We start from the raw sequence: 22,190 nt of genomic DNA on the forward strand, positions 1-22,190 counted from the left end.
TCACAATCGAGTGCTCTTACATTTCAGGATTGACATCTCGATACCAGGAAAATAACGCGCATAGTGGATGTAATTTGCAGGTTAATATGGAACTATTGGCTTTGCGTGGTTAAACACGCTGTAAATAAACAGTTTTGACATGGCTTTAAGTTTAACAGAATGAAAGAAAACTTTAAAGGTAAATTGTTTATTGCGGCATTGTTTGCATTAATTCAGAAATTCTTTTTCTTGTTTCCTTAACCACTCAATTCACGGTAATTGGAGGATATTAATAGTTCAATTAGTAGTATTTTCATAGCAAACAATATTCAAAAACAGTTGTTGCAATAATTAAACTCTAAGCTTTATAGCCCAATGGGCTGCTTCGAGTTGCAATGCGCTCTCTCTTGTCCATGGGTGCAAAATGTTATCAACAATGCAAGGGTTAAGGAACACTGAAACTGCAAGAACTTATTAAAGTTTACCTTTCTAAACCACAAACATCTAAATGGTACCATTAAAGCAAGAAATAATTGATTTTATTGACTTAGGTTTTGTTTTGTACGCTGTATCCGCCATATTGGAAAATTGACCCAATATTGGTTAGGTTGCAGTACACCAATATTTTGCACGTCGGGTTATGTGCTCCAGCCTATAAAGTCGATAACGATGTGGTATTCGATACAGAATACACTGTTTCAAATTTAAACATAAACATGTCAGCGAGAAAAGTGTGTTGAAACAGAAACATCGTCGTGTTTTTATAGGGTGCATATAAAGGATAACATCCGTAGGTTGCCATTCAGGTAAATTTAACATGTTTATGAAGTTTATTCATTATTTTCCTCAATTTGTCTCGAACGACGTCTGTTTAGTGAAGCGCACGGATTCGCTGCGCTGAACTGCACCCATGTTTATGAAGGGGTGCATATGGACTGCCAGAGCCCGGTCCATACAATAACCGAAAAGCATCGAATAGCACCGAAAAGCACTCTATTTCTCTCTATATATATGCAATATATCGTTTCTAGTGTGTGCTAACGAGTTTAATTAGTAATAAATGGTTATATGATTGTAGGTTTATACTACATTGTGCCCAAAATGGTAAATATCGGCAATTACCGACCGAAAAGCACTGCATGTGAAGACCGAAAAGCACTCAATTTCTCGCTATATATATGAATATTTGCGTTTCTATTGTGTGTAAACGGATTAAATTAGTTATAAATGGTCATATTTCATGCATATTTATACTACCTTGTGTTTATAATGAGGTATTAATGCCCAAAATTGGATAAATATCGGCAATATACCGACCGAAAAGCACTAAATGTGAAGACCCAAAAGCACTCAATTTCTCGCTATATATATGAATATTTGCGTTTCTATTGTGTGTAAACGGATTAAATTAGTTATAAATGGTTATATTTCATGCATATTTATACTACCTCGTGTTTATTATGAGGTATTAATGTCCAAAATTGGATAAATATCGGCAATATACCGACCGAAAAGCACTTCATGTGAAGACCGAAAAGCACTCAATTTCTCGCTATATATATATAATATTTGTGTTCCTATTGTGTGTAAACGGTTTAAATTAGTTATAAATGGTCATATTTCATGCATATTTATACTACCTTGTGTTTATAATGAGGTATTAATGTCCAAAATTGGATAAATATCGGCAATATACTGACCGAAAAGCACTTCATGTGAAGACCGAAAAGCACTCCCGCGACAGCAGAGAATCACCGAAAAGCACTCAAGTTCTCTATATATACATGAAAGTTAACTATAAGGGCCGATTTTAATGGATTGAAAAGATGTACATATTTATTTAGTCAATGTCTGTTCATATTAAAACTTAATTTTAAGGTCTGAAGTCATCATTAACAACTTGTGAACAAACGGCCGGTACGCTTCTTTAATCAGCACAAAGCAGTTTGGAAATAGATTTTCGCACCTTCAATTAATTATTTTCCTGATGATGATGAGAAGTTTTGTTATGATCGGCGCCTTTCATTCATGTCCGAACAGTGCGGCTCGTGTGAATTAATGTACAGTTTTGTTGAATTACATGTGCTCAATTAATTATTCGATGTACGATGTGAATCTAATCTTAGTTTTAGTGCAGATTCGTTCATACGACACAAAGACACTATTTTATTTTACGGATCATTTCGGTTTAGAGTACTGAGACAGTCATGTTAAATATCGAATCTAATATATATATTTTTTAAACAACTGGTAGCAAGTTATAAATATATCGGCAATGTACCAACCGAAAAGCACTTCATGGTGTTTATCATCTTATACGTAAATTGATGTATATGTTTTAAGTATTATAATTGACGTGAAACTCTTAAATAGAAATGTGCTTTGTATTAATAATAGCGATTTTAATCGTTCCATTAAAACCATTCATTGCGCAAGTATTGAGTGTACGCTGGTAACTTAACACGCATTTTATTATGACTATTAATTGACAGCTCAAACACAAATTTAAAAAGGCGCGTGTGCGTTAAATCAATTACAATGGATTATTGAAGATAGTATATATATACGCATATTTTAAAATGTCTTCACCACTTGATATTGTAAATTGTGTTTTTCGGTCAGGATAGCTTACAAAATGTCAGAATTTCCGTGCATTGAATGCACGTTAAGAGTGCAATGAGGATACTATTCAGTGTAGTAATTGCAAAAATTGGCTTCATCGCCAGTGTACTAATTTAAATACTGAAGAATATAAATCTTGGTCAGACAGAAATTTGAATTATTTGTGTAAATGTTGTGCATTTAGAGGAACGGATTATGATGCAGAAGGGCCGCTGACAAGGTAAGTGCATTAGAACGATAAGTTGTGAATTCCTATTACTGTTTTCAAAAAATAAAATAAGACAATGTGTTAGATCAAAGATTTATTACATGTTATAATAAAAATAATAATAATACATATATCACCAATATTACATAAACAAAATTGTAATGGAATTTAGCGTTTGACACTACATATGAGTCTTTGTAGTCGACACTGATACTTGCGCATGCCGTTGTTTCCCGGGGTACGGCTCTCCAAACGAACCAGATCTTTGGCATAGTCGGCAGGGAATTTAATATCAGGAAATTTTAGTAAATTTTTCTTAAATGTTTTGGCTAGGCCAGAGCCGCCATAGCAAAAATTATCAAAGGCTCTGGGAGTCCGTTTATATGGACTATCAAAAACAGATAATCAGATATAACAACTGTAGTCTGTATAAATGTGTATTTGAGCCAAATAATATTATTTAAGCAATCAAATGTATGGAAGGAAGAAACATTTATCGACTCTATATACGTAAATTTCACGAGCCTGAGTTACGAACCATGATTGAATTTTGACAATGTGATTGTGAATGTCAAGCCATGCTCGAGTCTCGAGACTGGAGTCGCGAAATATTATTGCATATTTAAATATTATTACTATACGCGAAATAAAATTCATTACAATTTCTTATTATCTAACAAACAAATCACTAACAAACCGTTAAATATTGCTTTTTTGTGAAATGATGTATATTTATTGTTTACGTTACTCACCATTCTGTTGATCAACGATCTAAACAAGGGGGATAATCTCAATGAGGTTAAACTTTGAAAGTAGTAAGGTTACACGACACTTAACACTTCTAGGGGGTGGCGTACGTGATTGGTAAACAATAAACACGGTCATTTTTACGTAGACCCTATTTGTAAAGAGTTAGAACGGTAGATGACAAGAGTCCACAAATCGTTCTCTGTCTTGCGAGTTACCGAAAACTGTTCCACTACAAAATGGCCGAGGACGAGACCGTGCTTTTTGGGTCACTTGAAGAATGCATAAAAAGCCTTTGTGACCACGAAATACAAACAAATACGAGGTATACTGTGGGTTACAGCAGCAAAGGCTTTGGCAAAAGAAGTACCGGTAGGTCACCAGCAGTCAAAATACATTATTAATATGAAAAATGATTAGGGTTAGTCTAACCATTAGTCATTACCATGTGCGTTAAAGCGGGTATACAGTCAGTGTATCTATTCCGTCACACCTTACGCTTTTTCGCTGCAAATTTCTCACGTGCGATAGACACATTTCTCTGTTTTCGTATGATGAGAGACACTTTTTTTATCGATAATTTAAGACTTACTTGAATTAAATCGAGCACGTGTAAGTAGGTAAAACCACGCGTGTAAACCTGCACCCGACGTGTCCGTTTGCGATAGCAGAGAAACTATTCCGAATCGCATATCTATTTTTAGATGTGTGCTCTCGGGGGTCATCTCAAAATGATTTTTGACTGTCACTTTGAGCAGATTTTTGTACAAAAAGGTATCGAGACATTGTTACAAAATATGGGGTGTAAATAAAAAACACGATTAAGTAATAATTTTACAATTTTATTTCTAGCAAATCAACTGCCTGTTGAAATAACACTTTCAATGCTGGATATTTTTTGCGTGTCTTATCAACAATGTGTTTCAAAGATAACACACACATTCGTGTAGTTGAATCTTTGTTACAAACTGTCTCAAATCATTTTGGCTATTTTGGAAGGCTGAGCTAATTGGATGCAAGTGCTTAAATCCAGTCCATAGACACATTAATTCCAAATCTTGAAATGCAGCATTGAAAGGTTTAAAATCAATAACAAAATAAAAATATATAAAAATATATAATTAACAAACAAGACATAAAGGACTAGCATATTCATTGAGTATATTATCACATATTTTGTGGGGGAAAAAATGAAGTTCGGTGTCAACTTGTTACCAAACAATACATTTGGAATGTCCTAAATTCAATGAGGTTGCAGAAAAAAATGGAACTTTGATAGAGAAGGAAGAAATTGATTTGGTAGGGTAGAAATCATTATGATAAAGAGAAATTGCTCAAATGAGTAAATAATAGTTTTATCCTAGTGATGTCCTATGTCATCTGCAACAAACATCTTAAATATCTTTATTGTTTGGTTATGTGTTAACTCATTCATACCTGTTACAATTTACAGCAACAATTTAGTTTAAACTTAATAATTTTACAACATTTGGGAAACAAGTTCTTACAGCTTAAGACTATTGAGTAATTAAGCGGACACTCAAATTATATTTATATCCACAATGACCTTGACTAAATTCTAAAGGGATTTTCATGTAAGTACCAGCTGACTATACACAAAGTTTGGTGTTCATTATGCAAGGGTACTTAAGTTATTTAGCAAATCAAACTCTGAAGCCCACCCACACACCAGCTACAAGTGATCACATTATACAACCTGTCATAAATGACAGGAATATTCAAATGGCCACAAGTATATTTTGAAGTGAATCATTTAACAAACCTACAGGCAATTGTGGAGTACTGTATTGCATATTAGTATAATATATCATTTGACTCTGTTGAATGGCCACAAAGATTTTCAACTTATGTTTACAGACACTGGACAAACCCACCGATGTGAATCCAATTCAGCCCCATACTTTGTACATGGGGTAAAATAAAAAAAACTAAATCCTTTTGTGTTCACCTTGTTGCACAATGTGATCAACTGATCATGTGAGAAAATACCACATGTACCATACTGTATTCATTTTATTACAGTTCATACTGTATGTAACCTTATATGTTTACATTTATTAAAGGCAAATATTTCCTATGATTTCATAGTTTATTTATACAGTACTGCGCGAGTATAACATACATTTTAATTTATAGCTAAGTTAAGTATGAAACTGTGCTCTGTATTCAATGAATTTGAAAATGGCTTTAGGAAGTTCACAACTAAGATACACACAGCAATCAAAATGGTATTTAAGTCAAAATTGTTATGTGTACCATTATAAGATGCACATTATACTTTGAAATATTTTTTACCGCATTACTATTTAATTGATTAAGATAATTAATTACCCGCTTTACAGATTTTGCTGCCTCTACAGCTGGACTACAATGTACTGATGATCTGTTTGTCTTCTGCTTTCCCATGGCAATTGTATCTGCAAATGTAAATGATATAACAAGTGTTAACCCTTTACAATGCAATAACAGGGTTTTACAAGATTTTGATGATGACACTAGATATAATTGTGATAAAAGGAGAAATTGCTCAAATTTGAGCAATTTCCCTTTTTATCAAAATGATATATAACCTTCTAAATCAACTTTGTCTTATTACATTACAACTTAGTGTGTTATCTGCAACCTCTTTCAGTTTGGGATGGTCTAAACCTAAAAATTAAGGTAATGCGGGCTACACAGAATGTTTCATGAATATTTAGAAATCCGCCAATTTATTTGAATTAATATTATAACTTTATCTTTATAATAATATCTGTCAGCATATACGCTTTAAATTTGTTCTGAGACAGCATACATTTAGCATTTCCCTAATGCAAAGAATATTATTCAATGCATTGGATAATTTGTGTAAATATTGTGACAAAATTATAAACTGCCCATTAATGAGCCTGCAGCAGGGATATAGTGAACACATTGTGACACACTGTGAATAATGAGACCAATTATTTGAAAGAATTCATCATAGCTTTTGTTTATAATAGTGTTCATACATGTATATGTGTGTGTGTGTGTGTGTGTAATCACAGGAGCTTGAAATTCTATCACTACATAAAGTCTATGCATAAATTATTTAAAAAATACCCCACCCACCCCTCTTCTCTATATATAAAAAGACAAGCTGTCTTTTTATATATAGAGAAGAGGGGTGGGTGGGGTATTTTTTTAAAATAATTTATGCATAGACTTTATGTAGTGAAAGAATTTCAAGCTCCTGTGGTGTAATTCTGACAGTTAAGACAGTTTGTCTGACCACTGAAAGTTTATTTATTTTCATTACACATTTACAAATGGGAGAAAATATTGCAAACATTTTATTTCAAGGCATACTTTGCATGTCAACCAAGTTTAATGACGAACTATAGCATTAAACAACAGACCAAATCCGCAAAACATGCACCAAAAATGTTTGTCGAAGTTACGGTAATGTTTATACGGCCCCCGAGTTATGCATCCAGGTGGTACGGAATAGATACACTGACTGGCCTTTATATAATGGTGTTTATCTTTCTTAAATGAAGGTGGAAATGCATATTGATGACTGTAACGAGTAAAATATATATAATTCAAGAAAATAACACGAACCTTTTGGTAACCTCGATCATTGAATAGATTAATGTTGTCCACCGACTTTTCAGACGTCCGAAAAAACGCGCCGGAAATTCAACCGATCTGAAGCCTCGTTTTGGAAATCCAAGCGCTGGCAGACCAAGAGTTCATACATTTTGTAAACATCCATTCAGTAGACAAAGAAATAATTACTTTACATGAAACAACAGACAAAATTAAGTTTCTAAACATACTCTCTCCGTACCAACCATTCAATCTAGAAATATGTCGGAATCGGACAGGAGCCGGAATAGATAAACTGACTGTATACGATTTTATATGTGCTGAATTGTAAAATATTGATACAAATATGTTATAATAACACACAATATGCAAGAAAAATGATACATTTAAGACGAATTTCATAAAATACAGCATATACAAATTAGCGCCCCGAGCCGATTGTGACGAAGATAATTCGTAATTATTTTCCTACAACAACCGATGCATTCGTCTTTTTAGTAAGTGTTCGAGTGTCGTATGAATCGATATCGCTGCAGGAATTTCAAATGAACCGTTAAACTAAATTTAGATTCACATCGTACATGCATGATATACATGCTGGCGAATACGGCTGTACAGCCTTTTTCGATTTCAGAATTAAATATCTGGCTTATTTAGCATTTTTCGACACATGTTCTTCTTAACTTTTATTTTAGTTTATATTGAAATATATATATAATGAGTTTTTTACACATTTTTTATAAATTCATAAATATTTGACAAAATCGTATATACCCGCTTTAAGTGTGTTTAAATCGGTGTGTAGATATACAGAAATCCTATTAATATTAATACTTTATCAAAATACTGCGGATATTAAGATAGAATATTGCACAATTCACTGATAAAGCAGCAGTGTAATGAATTCCCCCACCCAACCTTCCCCAGGACCCTACCCCCCACCGCAGCTTACCCCTTGGTTTTCAGATTGTTAAATGTACACCTATTGTGTTTGGTTTGACTTTTCAACAACAAATAATGACAAAAATACGCAGTTAAAAAATCTCGTATAGGTATTATAAACAGGCATGACAACTTGAGTGTTCTCGATGAAAATGGTCTTGTCCAGTGTTCCTCAATCTTTCGTCAATAGGCACATAGTGCGTTTTATACCTTGTGTTTATATATTACATTAACACAGGTTATTTTTTCAAACTGTGTATTTTCGTCAATATTCCTTGTTGAAAAGTCAAACCATCCCCAATATGTGTACATTTAACAATCTGGAACCCCTGGGATAAAGGGGGGGGCAGGTTGGGTCTTGGGAAAGTCAATATACTTAATTTATTAGCATGCAAAATGACAAGAGTAAGAAAAAACACATGCTTTATTTGTATTTTAGGTCACCAGCCTTCAATATGCTATATATATTCATATTAAAAATGACAAGAGTTAGAAGAAACATATATATCGTTTCCTTTTTTTATCCCCACGCTTTTTGAAAAAAAGGTGGGGATATTGTGGTGATCTCCGCCGTCCGTCCGTCCGTCTGTCCGTCCGTCTGTCCGTCTGTCCGTCCGTCCTGGCCACTATCTCCTCCTACACTAAAAGCACTAGAACCTTGAAATTTACACACATGGTAGCTATGAGCATATGTGCGACCCTGCACTATTTGGAATTTTGATCTGACCCCTGGGTCAAAAGTTATAGGGGTTGGGGTGGGGCCGCGTCAGAAATTATCACTCATTTTTTTAGGTTATTTTACATTTACTTCTTTATTTCTACACCGATTCACTTCAAATTGATACTGGACCTCACCTATGACAATACGGTCAATCTCAACCATGCATGGCCCCATTCCCAACCCTGGGGCGCCCCGCCCACATAGGCCACACCCACCAAAAATTTCCATTTACTATAATTTTTTCATTTCTACACGGATTCACTTCAAATTGATACTGAACTTCTGTTATGACATTAGGGTCAATCTCAACTATGCATGGCCCCAATCCCAACCCTGGGGCGCCCGCCCACATAGGCCACGCCCACCAAAAAATTCCATTTACTATAATTTTTTCATTTCTTCACGGATTCACTTCAAATTGATACTGAACTTCTCTTATGACATTAGGGTCAATCTCAAATATGCATGGCCCCATAACCAACCCTGGGGCCCCGCCCACATAGACCACACCCACCCAAAATTGCCTTTACTATAATTTCTTCATTTCTACACCGATTCACTTCACATTGATATTGAACTTCTCTTATGACAATACAGTCAATCTCAACTATGCATGGCCCCATTACCAACCCTGGGGCGCCCCGCCCACATAGACCACACCCACCCAAAATTGCCTTTTACTATAATTTCTTCATTTCTACACCGATTCACTTCAAATTGATACTGAACCTCTCTAATGACAATACGGTCAATCTCAACTATGCATGGCCCCATTACCAACCCTGGGGCGCCCTGCCCACATATGTCGCACCCACCCAAAATTGCCTTTTACTATAACTTCTTCATTTCTACACCAATTCACTTCTAATTGATGATGAACTTCTCTTATGACAATACGGTCAATCTCAGCTATGCATGGCCACATTACCAACCCTGGGGCACACCTAGGTCAAACATTCGGCGTGGGGATACGCGTCGGCCTCTGCCGCGCCATTTCTAGTTGTTATTGCCACTTATTTACTTTATCAAAACATTACTGCTCTTAACTAAGGGTGTCACGTTTAAACGTTTGAACAGCCGCGTTTCGTGTTTTGCTCAAAAACCTTTACAAAAACAGTAAACCTCTAAAAGCCAGTCAATATCAATAAAATTCGTTTTAGTTCATTACCAGTGCCCCAGATAAGCTGCGTATCTGCGTCTTTCACCCTATTAAAATGTTTAAAAATGCAAAGAAATACAATATCATGCGTATTGAAAACGCACCCGATTTGCCTTTTACGCACATTCGTCTTATTTGATGCGTACGATACAATAGCTTTGATCGAAAAAACTTTGCTCATTTTCGGTATTTTTTGTGATTATTTTTGTTACGCGGCGACGCTTTTATTCAGCAAGCGCCTGGATGACGGGGCAATAAAACAGTCAAAGCTATTCAAACGCTCTGCGGACTAGATTCCATAGTTAAATAAAGCGGCTGACAAAATTATTTACGACGACATAACTGTTACAAGCGTTTTCAATCTGACTTAATCCGTCGTTCATTGTGCAAATATTTGTTAAGTGTCTGTACTTTCAGTTTCTAATACGATGCGTAATAAAAATGTCTAAGAGAAAGACGTCCGCAATTGTTGCGCCAAAATATGTGTCGATCGCTAACTTTATCGAACCAAGAAAGCAAGAGTCAATAAGTGCCGAATCATTCGTGTTATCGATTTTTTTTAAGTTTAAAGTTTATATTATTGACAGTTTCAAGGATTAAAGATGTTATGAAACATCAGTTTATTAAAGATAATTATATTAGTTTACAGTTTTATTGAATCAATACAATTGTGTGCAGCTTCAACAGAAGTAAAGCAGCAATGGTTTTACTGTATGCATCTTATAACTCATTTCACCCTATTCCAAGAATGAAATCACCCTATTTTTCAAAATCAGTGGGTGAAAACCCTATTACCGAAATAATTATCTGGGGCACTGCATTACGTTGTGACGTTTCAAAGCTTTTTAACAGCTGCCAGGGCCCTCGTTTGGCATTTTTTACTGCCGAATATCGGCGGCTTCCCCCATGAAAAAAGTATACTTTTTTCCCCTATTTCGGCTATAAATCCCCCCTCCATTTTTAAAAAAAATCTTATACCTATGTTGCCTGCTGGTATGGTGCTACTATATAAATCATATTAGAAAATCGCAATTTTAAGTGCTCAATTGTTGATGCAAAGATCTTCTAAAACTCCATGTTCGCCCAAAACGACGCAAAATTCCGCCCTCTAAGGGCCCCGGCCCCAATCCCCCAAAGTGTAGAGAGGGCCCTCGCTGCTGAAAAAGACTCGTATTAAAAACTATATGTATCCAGTGCGCCAGATGGCCCTTATTCACAATACCGTAAGCATTACAATACACCATGTACAGACTAGACCTCTTGAATATTTAACGAGCATCATCATGAAATTCCCGGCTTTTGTTGCATGAGAATGCCCCGAATCCTCTTGAACATTCAACGCGCGTTTAAAACTGGTTTACTCCTGTTTAAGGAATGTTGGTTAATAATTCACATTCGTGTCAAAATATTACGGCATGTACAAATGTAAGTAGACAAATTGTAACCCATTGGTTAGACAACGATGAGAACAGTTGGTTTTAGTATTACATCATGTGCGAATGGGATATGCACTAAATATAATTTCCGGAAATAAGTACTACTTTCAGTTTGAAGAAGTGATGGCACTGATGCGTGATGATTTTAAAACGGACATAGGGATACTGTTTAAACTGTAACGTTTCGTTTATTTCATTTCGTTTTAACGTTTAGAAAAATCTGTAAACGTGACACCCTTACTCTTAACTAGAACATCAGTTATAGACATAAACAAACCTTTTCATTAAGTAGGTACATGTAATAGCTTGTTATGTAGCAAACGTATGGTAATAGTAGAAACAATCAATTTATTTATATGTTCTTGTTTGTTATTGAATCATGCTCAAATATTGTCAACAACAAAAGGGTCCAGTGGCTGAATGGCAAACCGTTTATCAGCCTTGGATTAAAGGTGTATTTTTGTCATCATGGCAAAAATTACAGACCAAACAATAATGCAAGAACTCCAAAGGTATTGTACTATCGACATAAGCTGAAGCAAAGTTGTGCAAATATATTAAGATTTCCATGAAGCACCTTTTTTTATTATCCCCTCTGTGAAGGCAGATTGATATTGTTTTGGCATTGTCCGTCTGTCCATCCGTCCTTCCGTTTATATATGTTTGTGGTAATACTTAGAAATTTTTCTGTTCTTTAACCACAATGTCTAGAGCATAAATATTCGTATATTTGGCATACCGGTTAATCATTGTCTAGTGTTCCTCTAGTCCAGACCTGTGGGCCAATGTGTTTACCATATAGGGTCAATCCGTGAAAAGTCGGACAAAACTCTATATCCCAAAGCTATTGTATCATTATATAGAACGTACGACGAGTCGTTTTGGGGATTACCTCCCCTTATAAAGCCAAATGAGCGTAGTTTCGAATTTTGGTGACATCGATGATGTTTTGTGAAAACACCGCGATTTACAGTATGAAAATGTTGCTTGATGCGAATCGCTATGACTCGGACAGAGTAGTCGAAACTCGGACACACTGTAGCTGAAACTCGGACAGTTATTTTTGCGTAGTTAAATCTCGGACTGTGGAACAGTAATTCACTAATTGAACCAAACTTCATTTATTTACAGTAAAATGAATTTATTTGAATGTAGCAGTATTTTACATGTGCTGTACTATTTATTGCTGCTTCTTATGTAAACTACTGGACTAATTTTAATTTGCTTAACACGTATCGAGTATTTGTTATTTATTGATAAAATTTGATGTGTCATTGATTTCCATCTTTGATCACAATGAAATTAGAACAGAAACATACGATGAATAGACATGCAATTTACGGCGTTGACTTTACGACAGGTATAGTATTATAATCTAGCTAGAGTATCTACAGATCGGTGTGAGATTGCGTTTATGAAAACGAATAAAGTATTTTTAAAACTCTATTTTATATGAACGCATCAAAGTACAAATGTAATTGAATATTTATTTGTCTTACAGTACGTATAATTATGGGCCCTTTGAATACCTAATAAGATTTTAGACTAACAAAAGTTTGAACAAAATTTGAATTATATATGCAATTTTTAACTATTTACTGAGGTAATAATTTTGAGGTGGTCTTGTGCTGTGGGGAAAACAGTTGACCACCAACCGAACGCATATGCGCCGGGAGCGGGTATCAAACCTGGGTCGCCTGAGTGATAATCGAGTGTGCTAACCAATGATATAGCCGGGCAGTCGGTGTTTATTTCATTATAACATTTACGAACTGTACAGGCTTACTGCTGTATTCAGTATTTATTGTCAATAATTAGCCATGATTGATAACTTTATGCAAAGTGGCTTCGTTTTTTGTGTGTTTGTTATTTCCTTGCTATTGTCCGAGTTTTAACTGCAATGCAAAATATGTAGTTAAATGTCGGACACTTTTAATTTCGTCAAATACATAATAATTCTTCAGATATTCTCCATAAAACTAATAAATTTTATCTCCTTAAACAATAAAACAATCAGTATCCTAATGAATATACAATCGTATAGCAGTTGCGCAATGAAATTCACTGAACGAACCTTAGCACTCAAATTGCCCGCCTTTCTGAAAACAATGCGTATCGTCATAAGCCTGTGTGTGGCACGTCATTGGTTTTGTGTTTACGTAAACGGTGTCGATGCACATACTGTGCAGATGTTTTTTTCAAAGTGAATGGCTATGTGTCACTAAATGCGTGCTACTGGGCAATTCAAGTCGGTTATTGTATATTTTATTATGTGTTTTACTGTCAACTGTCCGACTTTTAAAGACGTCCGACTTTTCACGGATTGACCCTATGTATATTGTAAAAACGTTAAAAAAATCTCTGAAACCTTAAACATAGATATTTGTTATGTAAGATAGTCAAGTTGACCTCTACCAAGATTCTTTTTAATTATTCTCATTTGTATAGTGTTAAAACTTTAAAAAAAAACACATATTTTACTGCGAAATGAGAATGGCTTGACCATAGTTATTTGGCATGAAGGCATGAAGCATCATCTAGTTTACCTTTACCAACAAAGGGCCCAAAGAATGAAAAAAATCTTACAAATGTTCAAAAGTCCTTTTAAATGCTAATAATTAAAATGCCATACATTGCTGTTGGTAAAATATCACACTTAAAGCTATTTTGTTGATAAAATGTTGTATTGACTTCTGTTGATTTCATAGTAGTTCCATCCTGTAAAAAAACGCAGGTCATGTGAGCGATATATGGCCATCCTTACCATCTTTTTTCATGATTTAAGGAACATGGATATAGCAAAGGTGGGCGTGTCCGTGCTCAGCAAACGAAGAAATTGGGATGCCCAGCAAAGGTGCTAATTAAAGAAGGAGTTATGCTTCCTGCCAGTCATGTATGTATCTGTTTGGAATACTAACATTTGTTAATTGCGCATTTGTAAATTTTACATGGCTTTTTTTTGGGCACCCAAGGTGAGCATAGTGATAGCACTCTCTGTCTGTCCTTCTGAAATTCCATCACACTTTGCATTCAGGTTTCAAAATGTGGATTTTTTTTGCAATGTTGATCATAGCAACTTGATATTTGCCATGCATGTGTATCTCATGGTACTGCACATCTTGAGTGGTGAATGGTTAAGGTCATCTTTCAAGGTCAAAGGTAAAAAAAAAATAAAATCAAAGTGCGCAGCAGGGGGCATTGTGTTTATGACAAACACATCTCTTGTAGGTATGTTTTAATGTCTGTTCATTTTCGGCAAAGTGTTACATATGGAACAAACAACACTAACTCAATATTGAATGCAAACGTATGATAATTGTGGATACTTCTTCAGCTAATAGAAGAATAATTATCATATCAGTTTGTTTATGTATGTCCCTGAACCTTCTACTGCGGAAAATGTTTTTTTACTGGTGTGCAAGAGATTTTGCACTGCCAACACTAATTTGTTGAACCTTGAAAATTTAGACAAAATAAACTTGCCTGATTAGAAGACTTTCTGTAAAGTGAAACTTATTATTAAAACTTTGTTGTCTAAATTGGACAATAAATTGAATGATCCAGGTTTTGAAAATATACATAAAAGGAGACCTCTATTCTAAGTATGCAAATCCCTAATGCAAACAATTACAATCTTTTTTATTTAAATTCAAATCTAAATTGACATCACTTAACAAATGGAAGACACATTGATGCAATCAAATCTGCATTGCATAGTAAATACATTTGTAGGAAAACATAAATTACTGGTAGTTGTGGTTTTAATATAACTTGTACAAATATGCATTCAAAGTATGTTTACCAAGCCATAAAAAGGCTTAAAAGTTATGTCTTACTCCAGGTACATTAAAGTTATTCTTGTACATGTGGAATTTTCATTATTAAAATTAATAATGTATGGAATTGTAAAAGTTCAAAAGAATTAATAGCATAAATGATTTACCTCAATGTAATATTCCAAAAGAAACAAAAAAGTGTAAGGAAAGTTTTCGTGTAAATATTAGCCCATACAGGATAACACTAAGGCAGAACTGGAAGCATCCCTGTTTGACCTTGCTGCAACAGGAGAGTATACATGCTGCTACTACATGTGTCTTCCAGACCTGGAAAAGCACAAGTATCACGAAACAGGCATTGTAAGCATTGTGATCAAAATCTGTATTACTGGTAATATTCCTGTCCATCAAGTATATTTTAAAACATCTGAAATTGACATTAGTTCTTATTATTTAATAACTAGTGTTTTGTTATTATGAAAGAAAAGCATTGCCCAACTTGTGTATGAGTAAGGAATATCGCATACTACAATGTGGTTCATGGATATAGATTGGCAGTACTCATAAGAAGGCAAAACATTAATTAAACCAACTTTGTATGGCCCAAATTTTAATGAACTAGAACTCCCTAAGAACCCCTGTGTTTTTGTTTGAGACGCTACTTAAATATAAATGTAAAGTTTCTTGTGTGTTAACAAATTTGTGTCAGGCTTGCAAATGGCATTCAGTAAGTTGATATATATTTTTGTTTATTGCCCTTTTAACCTTACCTGTACACTTAAATGCTCATGGTGAGCTTATCTGATTGAGATCTTTATCTGTTGTGCTTCGTGCATTGTCCTTCATCACTATATGCCTTGCAAACACATTAAACAATGAAAAAAAAAAATTCCAAGTGAAAATGTTTGTTTAATGATTAAAGTTGAATAATTTATTATATATTGGTTAAGTTTGAAAATGATTCCAGTCCATTTAAAAAACATAGCTCCCATTTCATTGAACCAGGACTGATCTGTAATCCGATACAATTTTTTTAATAACCATATATACTTAATACCAACTGTAAAAATGCTGTGTCCCAAAACCGCAAGGTCTAGAGCATGCCTAGTTGGCATGAAACACCGTCTGGTGGACCTTTACCATTATTGTTCAAATGTCCCTAACATCAAATTTTGCCCCACCCTACTTGCACTATACACTTAGAGTCTAAGGTTGGCAACTAATATTTTGTTATTTTGTGTTTATATATTTATCGGTTTGTATTTAATATTCAGTCTTCAGGCCTGAGTCAAAATATTGACCAGGGACTTGTTCATAAGATAAATGAATTGGTCGACGAAGGGGTGTCAGACACAGACGAAATGGAACGGCGCCTCCGAAGTCATGTTCTGGAAACAGAAAATGTTACACCAGCACCAACAAGCAAGAGTTTTTTTCCGAATCGTAACACGATTCGGAACCACATGCGAAACGCAGAGAAAACAAAACAGACAAGCATAGATGATGAAACAAATCTTGAAGGCTTTGTAAGTGTAGGATTTTGTTACTGACTTAAATCAACATTGTCTATTGGACCTCTACCAATTCCCAATGATGCACCAGGGGAAAGAATTAGTCCCGCCCTTGTAGCAAATGTGGTTTTCCAATATGTCAATGGAAAAAAATAAAAAATTCCCATAGCCCTAAGGCCTTAAGCATGTATATTTGGTATAAAACATTGTCCAGTAGACATTTACAATGTTTCTTTTAATAATACCGAAGTTGTTAAAATGATGTACCACACTCGGCATTGAAAACAACACTTCTGTGTGTGTTCAGATTGAATTTTCAGTGAATGTGGAAGTGATCAATAAGCAGATTTGCACTTCATTACAACCAGCCTAAGGTAATTGTGGCTGCTGTTATGTAAATGCAAGTCTGTTGTAATCATCATATTGTAATTATACATGTATTGTGTGTTTGATCTGTTGAAACAGCTGAATAGATGGAAACAAGACAATACTAGAGATATTGTTTTCCTGCGGAAAAAAGGAGAAACGGAGGTATTTTTGCTGTGTTTATAATGAAGTTTATAGTTTTGTGTTTGGATTCACTGTTACTTGTTGATTTACACATTCAGTTTCAACTGCTAAATAGGTGATATAAAATGCAAGGAGGATAATCACAGGATGAGAATGCAAGGAGGATAATCACAGGAGGAGGATAATCACAGGAGGAGGATGCAAGGAGGATAATCACAGGATGAGAATGCAAGGAGGATAATCACAGGAGGAGGATAATCACAGGAAGAGGATAATCACAGGAGGAGGATAATCACAGGAGGAGGATGCAAGGAGGATAATCACAGAAGGAGGATGCAAGGAGGATAATCACAGGAAGAGGATGCAAGAAGGATAATCACAGAAGGAGGATGCAAGGAGGATAATCACAGAAGGAGGATAATCACAGGAGGAGGATAATCACAGGAAGAGGATAATCACAGGAGGAGGATAATCACAGGAGGAGGATGCAAGGAGGATAATCACAGAAGGAGGATGCAAGGAGGATAATCACAGGAAGAGGATGCAAGGAGGATAATCACAGGAAGAGGATGCAAGGAGGATAATCACAGGAGGAGGATGCAAGGAGGATAATCTCAGGAGGAGGATGCAAGGAGGATAATCACAGGAGGAGGATGCAAGGAGGATAATCACAGGAGGAGGATGCAAGAAGGATAATCACAGGAGGAGGATGCAAGGAGGATAATCACAGGAGGAGGATGCAAGGAGGATAATCACAGGAAGAGGATGCAAGAAGGATAATCACAGGAGGAGGATGCAAGGAGGATAATCACAGGAGGAGGATGCAAGGAGGATAATCACAGAAGGAGGATGCAAGGAGGATAATCACAGGAGGAGGATGCAAGGAGGATAATCACAGGATGAGAATGCAAGGAGGATAATCACAGGATGAGGATAATCACAGGAAGAGGATAATCACAGGAGGAGGATAATCACAGGAAGAGGATAATCACAGGAGGAGGATAATCACAGGAGGAGGATGCAAGGAGGATAATCACAGGAGGAGGATGCAAGGAGGATAATCACAGAAGGAGGATGCAAGGAGGATAATCACAGGAAGAGGATGCAAGGAGGATAATCACAGGAAGAGGATGCAAGGAGGATAATCACAGGAGGAGGATGCAAGAAGGATAATCACAGGAGGAGGATGCAAGGAGGAGGATGCAAGGAGGATAATCACAGAAGGAGGATGCAAGGAGGATAATCACAGGAGGAGGATGCAAGGAGGATAATCACAGGAGGAGGATGCAAGGAGGATAATCACAGAAGGAGGATGCAAGGAGGATAATCACAGGAGGAGGATGCAAGGAGGATAATCACAGGAAGAGGATAATCACAGGAGGAGGATAATTTCAGGAGGAGGATGAAAGGAGGATAATCACAGGAGGGGGATGCAAGGAGGATAATCGCAGGAAGAGGATAATCACAGGAGGAGGATAATTTCAGGAGGAGGATGCAAGGAGGATAATCACAGGAGGGGAATGCAAGGAGGATAATCACAGGATGAGAATGCAAGGAGGATAATCACAGGAAGAGGATAATCACAGGAGGAGGATAATTTCAGGAGGAGGATGAAAGGAGGATAATCACAGGAGGGGGATGCAAGGAGGATAATCTCAGGAGGAGGATGCAAGGGAGATAATCACAGGAGGGGATGCAAGGTTCATAGGTTGATTTCTTTATATACTTATTCATGCATTTATAAATTCGGTATTCTGCTTGAATATTATCGATTTTAATGTACTTGTTTAAACATTGAACCAAAATCTCAATATTTAAAAATACTATTAACTATTATTTTCTGTGAAACTTTATGCAGGATTCATTCACTTTTCAACATTCTGGCCTGCAGAAAGCTAGTCATTGACTTGCAGAAGAAAGATAGGTAAATATTATTACTGCATTTACAGCTTTGTACCGAAAACAAAAAACACTACTCAAAACCTACCATTTACCTAAAAAGGAGTCTATTTTTAAAAGAGGAAAGTAAGAACTTGGTTGCTACATTATTTTAAAGTGGTGCGTTTTTGCATGTATAAGGTCAACGTTATTGTTGTTGCTGCTTATTTATAAGTGATATCTATTTGGTAATGTTAGGTTTGCTGAAATGTTAATAGAAGACCGTTTTTTTTGTATTCCAGTTTAGTAAATAAATACATTGAAGATGTACTCATCAAGGAGGCATTAGTGGCTTTGATGGAGCAGGTAAATGTTGGTTTTTTTATTCAAACACTATAAACCATGTTAACCTAAAAGTAGCTCATAGTTTATTCTTTTACCATATTGTGTGTTACAGTGAAAGTAACATATCACAGTTTTGGTCGCAGTTTGTGTTTTATGTTGTAATTAGTTTGTTTTATTATGTGCTGTTAGGCAAATGGCCAAATTGCCTTAATTTACTCATATTAATGTTTCTGGAGTTTCTTAAGATTATATTAAAGAATTTTATTAGAAAGTGTTTCTATCAAACCGACAAACTAGCAAAAAATTAATAATTTATCAATATCTTACATGAAGTGTAACCACGCGCTGGTGATGACCATTTCCACAAGCCTTATGGACTCATTCAGCATGGCCATGAATAGTCGTATGTACAAATTACATCTCTTTATTATATTTGTTTTCTAAATATACAATTAATTGAATTTCTCCTATATATGAAACCTCTTTGTTATTTAAGATATAGCATTGAATGTTGTATATAATATTCTTTTACAATAAAAATGTGTAAACATTCTGTGTAGTTATCATATTATTTTTGCTTCTTTCTTTGTACAGGAACCAGCATTAAGGAGAAGATGCCTGTGTGAAGGTGTTACCTCTTCATGGCAATACAATACAATACAAATCTGAAATTGTGTTTGTTTCTCACGCAGTCCTGCATATGTATTTTCTATTACTGTTTGTTAATGGTGTTTTGTATGGTTATTGGCCTTTTCTTGTGTTAATTTCAAATTAATTTAAGAACTGTGCATGATTATTTTTAGAAAATTGTGGTAAAGTTAGTTAGTTGTTGCAGTAAGGGTCTGAAATTTGTTAGTGACATTTATAGGAGTGTGTTCACAGATCGATGATTTTTTATGCCACATATATCAAACATAAAAGGATACTGTATGGACGTGAGTTAAATACATGTATAAATACATGTATAAATTAACTGTTAACAGAGCTACAGATAAGCTGTATAAGTGAGTAAATTTGCAATTAAAATAGGTGGGTACGCAGTGTTTAAAAAATATGTGCGAACTAAAACGAAAATAAAGTTGCTAATACCGAATTGGAATTTAAGTATCAAGAAATACATATACATGTAAGCAAATATTGTAAGTTCAATACTTTTTTTCATGAGTATTTTTCTATGAAGTGTTGTGCAATATTTATACAAACTTTCGTTTCTGCTGAATTGCAGAGGTAGCTTTATTGTATTTTGATGATAAAAGGTCCTTACACATGTTTCATATGCCAACCACTTTGAACTTGTATAGCCAATATCTGTGACAAAGCCCACTCCTCGAGCATTACTTGTATGTGACAGCCTTTTGTATTATGTATTGTTTTTGTATAATTCAAGCTCTATAAATAAATTATGCATATATTTTGCTATAGTGAATCACTGTTGTGTCTTGAGTATGTATTTATGAGTATGTCTTTTAAACTTTAAAAACGTATTTGCTCACTTATTGCAATGTTGTAAAACATAATGATCGGATAATTTGTAACCGAATAATAATAATACATTAAGCAATTTGTTTAAGTTAAATTAAGTAAGATCATTTTGAACAATTTCATATTAAATTTTTGCAACATTCCACTACATGTATCAATTTGTTTAAGTTAAATTAAGTAAGATCATTTTGAACAATTTCATATTAAATTTTTGCAACATTCCACTACATGTATCAGTATGTGAAACATCACTACGGTACATAATATGACCGAAAATGCATTACGTCATTACCTTAAGGACGACCGAAACATAACTTTTTTACTTTGTTCTCAAAGGCGTAATTAAAGCTTACTAATAACTTCCATCGTAAAACGGCTTCATACATTTGCCCACTCCTCGAGCATTACATGTATGTGACAGCCTTTTGTATTATGTATTGTTTTTGTATAATTCAAGCTCTATAAATAAATTATGCATATATTTTTTTGCTATAGTGAATCAATGTTGCGTCTTGAGTATGTATTTATGAGTATGTCTTTTAAACTTTAAAACGTATTTGCTCACTTATTGCAATGTTGTAAAGCATCATGATCGGATGATTTGTAACAGAATAAATAATAATACATTTAGCAATTTGTTTAAGTTTACTTAAGTAAGATCATTTTGAACAATTTCATATCAAATTTTTGCAACATTCCACTACATGTATCAGTATGTGTAACATCACTACGGTACATAATATGACCGAAAAAGCATTACGTCATTACCTTTGGGACGACCGAAGCATAATTTTTTTACTTTGCTCTCAAAGGCGTAATTAAATCTTACTAATTACTTCCATCGTAAAACGGCTTCATACATTTGCCGAATGATATCAATTACATAAGTTAATGTTAGAACTAGTTTAAGCCTATTTATTTTTGCTCGATTACATCAAAATCTTAAGGCTTAATTAGAGACTCACGAGTCCGTTTCCTGGGAAGAACCAGAACTTGGTATCTATCGAGGAGATAATGAGAACGCTCCCCGAGTAGGGATCGAACCCACGAACTCCCGATCGCTAGGCGGACAACAAATCCATTACACCACCGCGACCTTCAATTATATTGTATATCATTGAAACTATTGCAGTATTGCTCTCTCATTATACACTAGCATGTGGTCAAGTGATCAATGGCCAAAACCGCACTGCACGATACAAAAAACAGAATTACACAATACATAACAACATGCAAACATAATCAAATAAAGCTGGGGTCACCGCGTACCGGCATGTGCTTTT

The 22,190-nt window shown here is 35.1% G+C and overlaps 1 protein-coding gene and 1 long non-coding RNA gene across 10 annotated transcripts in view; one reads left to right on the forward strand and one right to left on the reverse strand.

Moving 5' to 3' along the window:
• Positions 1-7,238, reverse strand: part of LOC127872915 (rRNA-processing protein FCF1 homolog) — a 29,390-nt gene extending 22,152 nt beyond the window's left edge. For 5 of the 8 annotated variants that reach the window (XR_008045829.1, XR_008045828.1, XR_008045827.1 and 2 more), the window contains exons 1-2: positions 6,905-6,926; positions 5,909-5,994 (exon numbers count right to left, since the gene is read on the reverse strand). Coding sequence is in view for 5 of the 8 variants with exons in the window: in XM_052416443.1 (XP_052272403.1) it covers positions 5,909-5,994; positions 6,905-6,911 (93 nt within the window). In the remaining 3 variants the exon portion in view is untranslated. Of the gene's footprint in view, positions 1-3,347; positions 3,421-3,561; positions 3,707-5,908; positions 5,995-6,904; positions 6,927-7,159 lie in introns of those variants that run through there. The other 3 variants (XM_052416444.1, XM_052416446.1, XM_052416447.1) reach the window with 3 other exon arrangements.
• Positions 3,782-21,537, forward strand: LOC127872927 (uncharacterized). 2 transcript variants are annotated; one of them, XR_008045830.1, is made up of 9 exons: positions 3,782-3,928; positions 14,191-14,298; positions 15,410-15,541; positions 16,456-16,707; positions 17,158-17,223; positions 19,061-19,126; positions 19,383-19,446; positions 19,759-19,828; positions 20,020-21,537. It is a non-coding gene; the product is annotated as an uncharacterized LOC127872927 (long non-coding RNA). The 2 variants fall into 2 exon arrangements; XR_008045831.1 differs by lacking the exon at positions 3,782-3,928 and adding an exon at positions 7,528-11,917.
• Positions 21,538-22,190: the final 653 nt, after the last annotated feature.

The sequence above is a fragment of the Dreissena polymorpha genome, chromosome 3, assembly GCF_020536995.1.
Source record: "Dreissena polymorpha isolate Duluth1 chromosome 3, UMN_Dpol_1.0, whole genome shotgun sequence".
NCBI classification, from domain to species: domain Eukaryota; kingdom Metazoa; phylum Mollusca; class Bivalvia; order Myida; family Dreissenidae; genus Dreissena; species Dreissena polymorpha.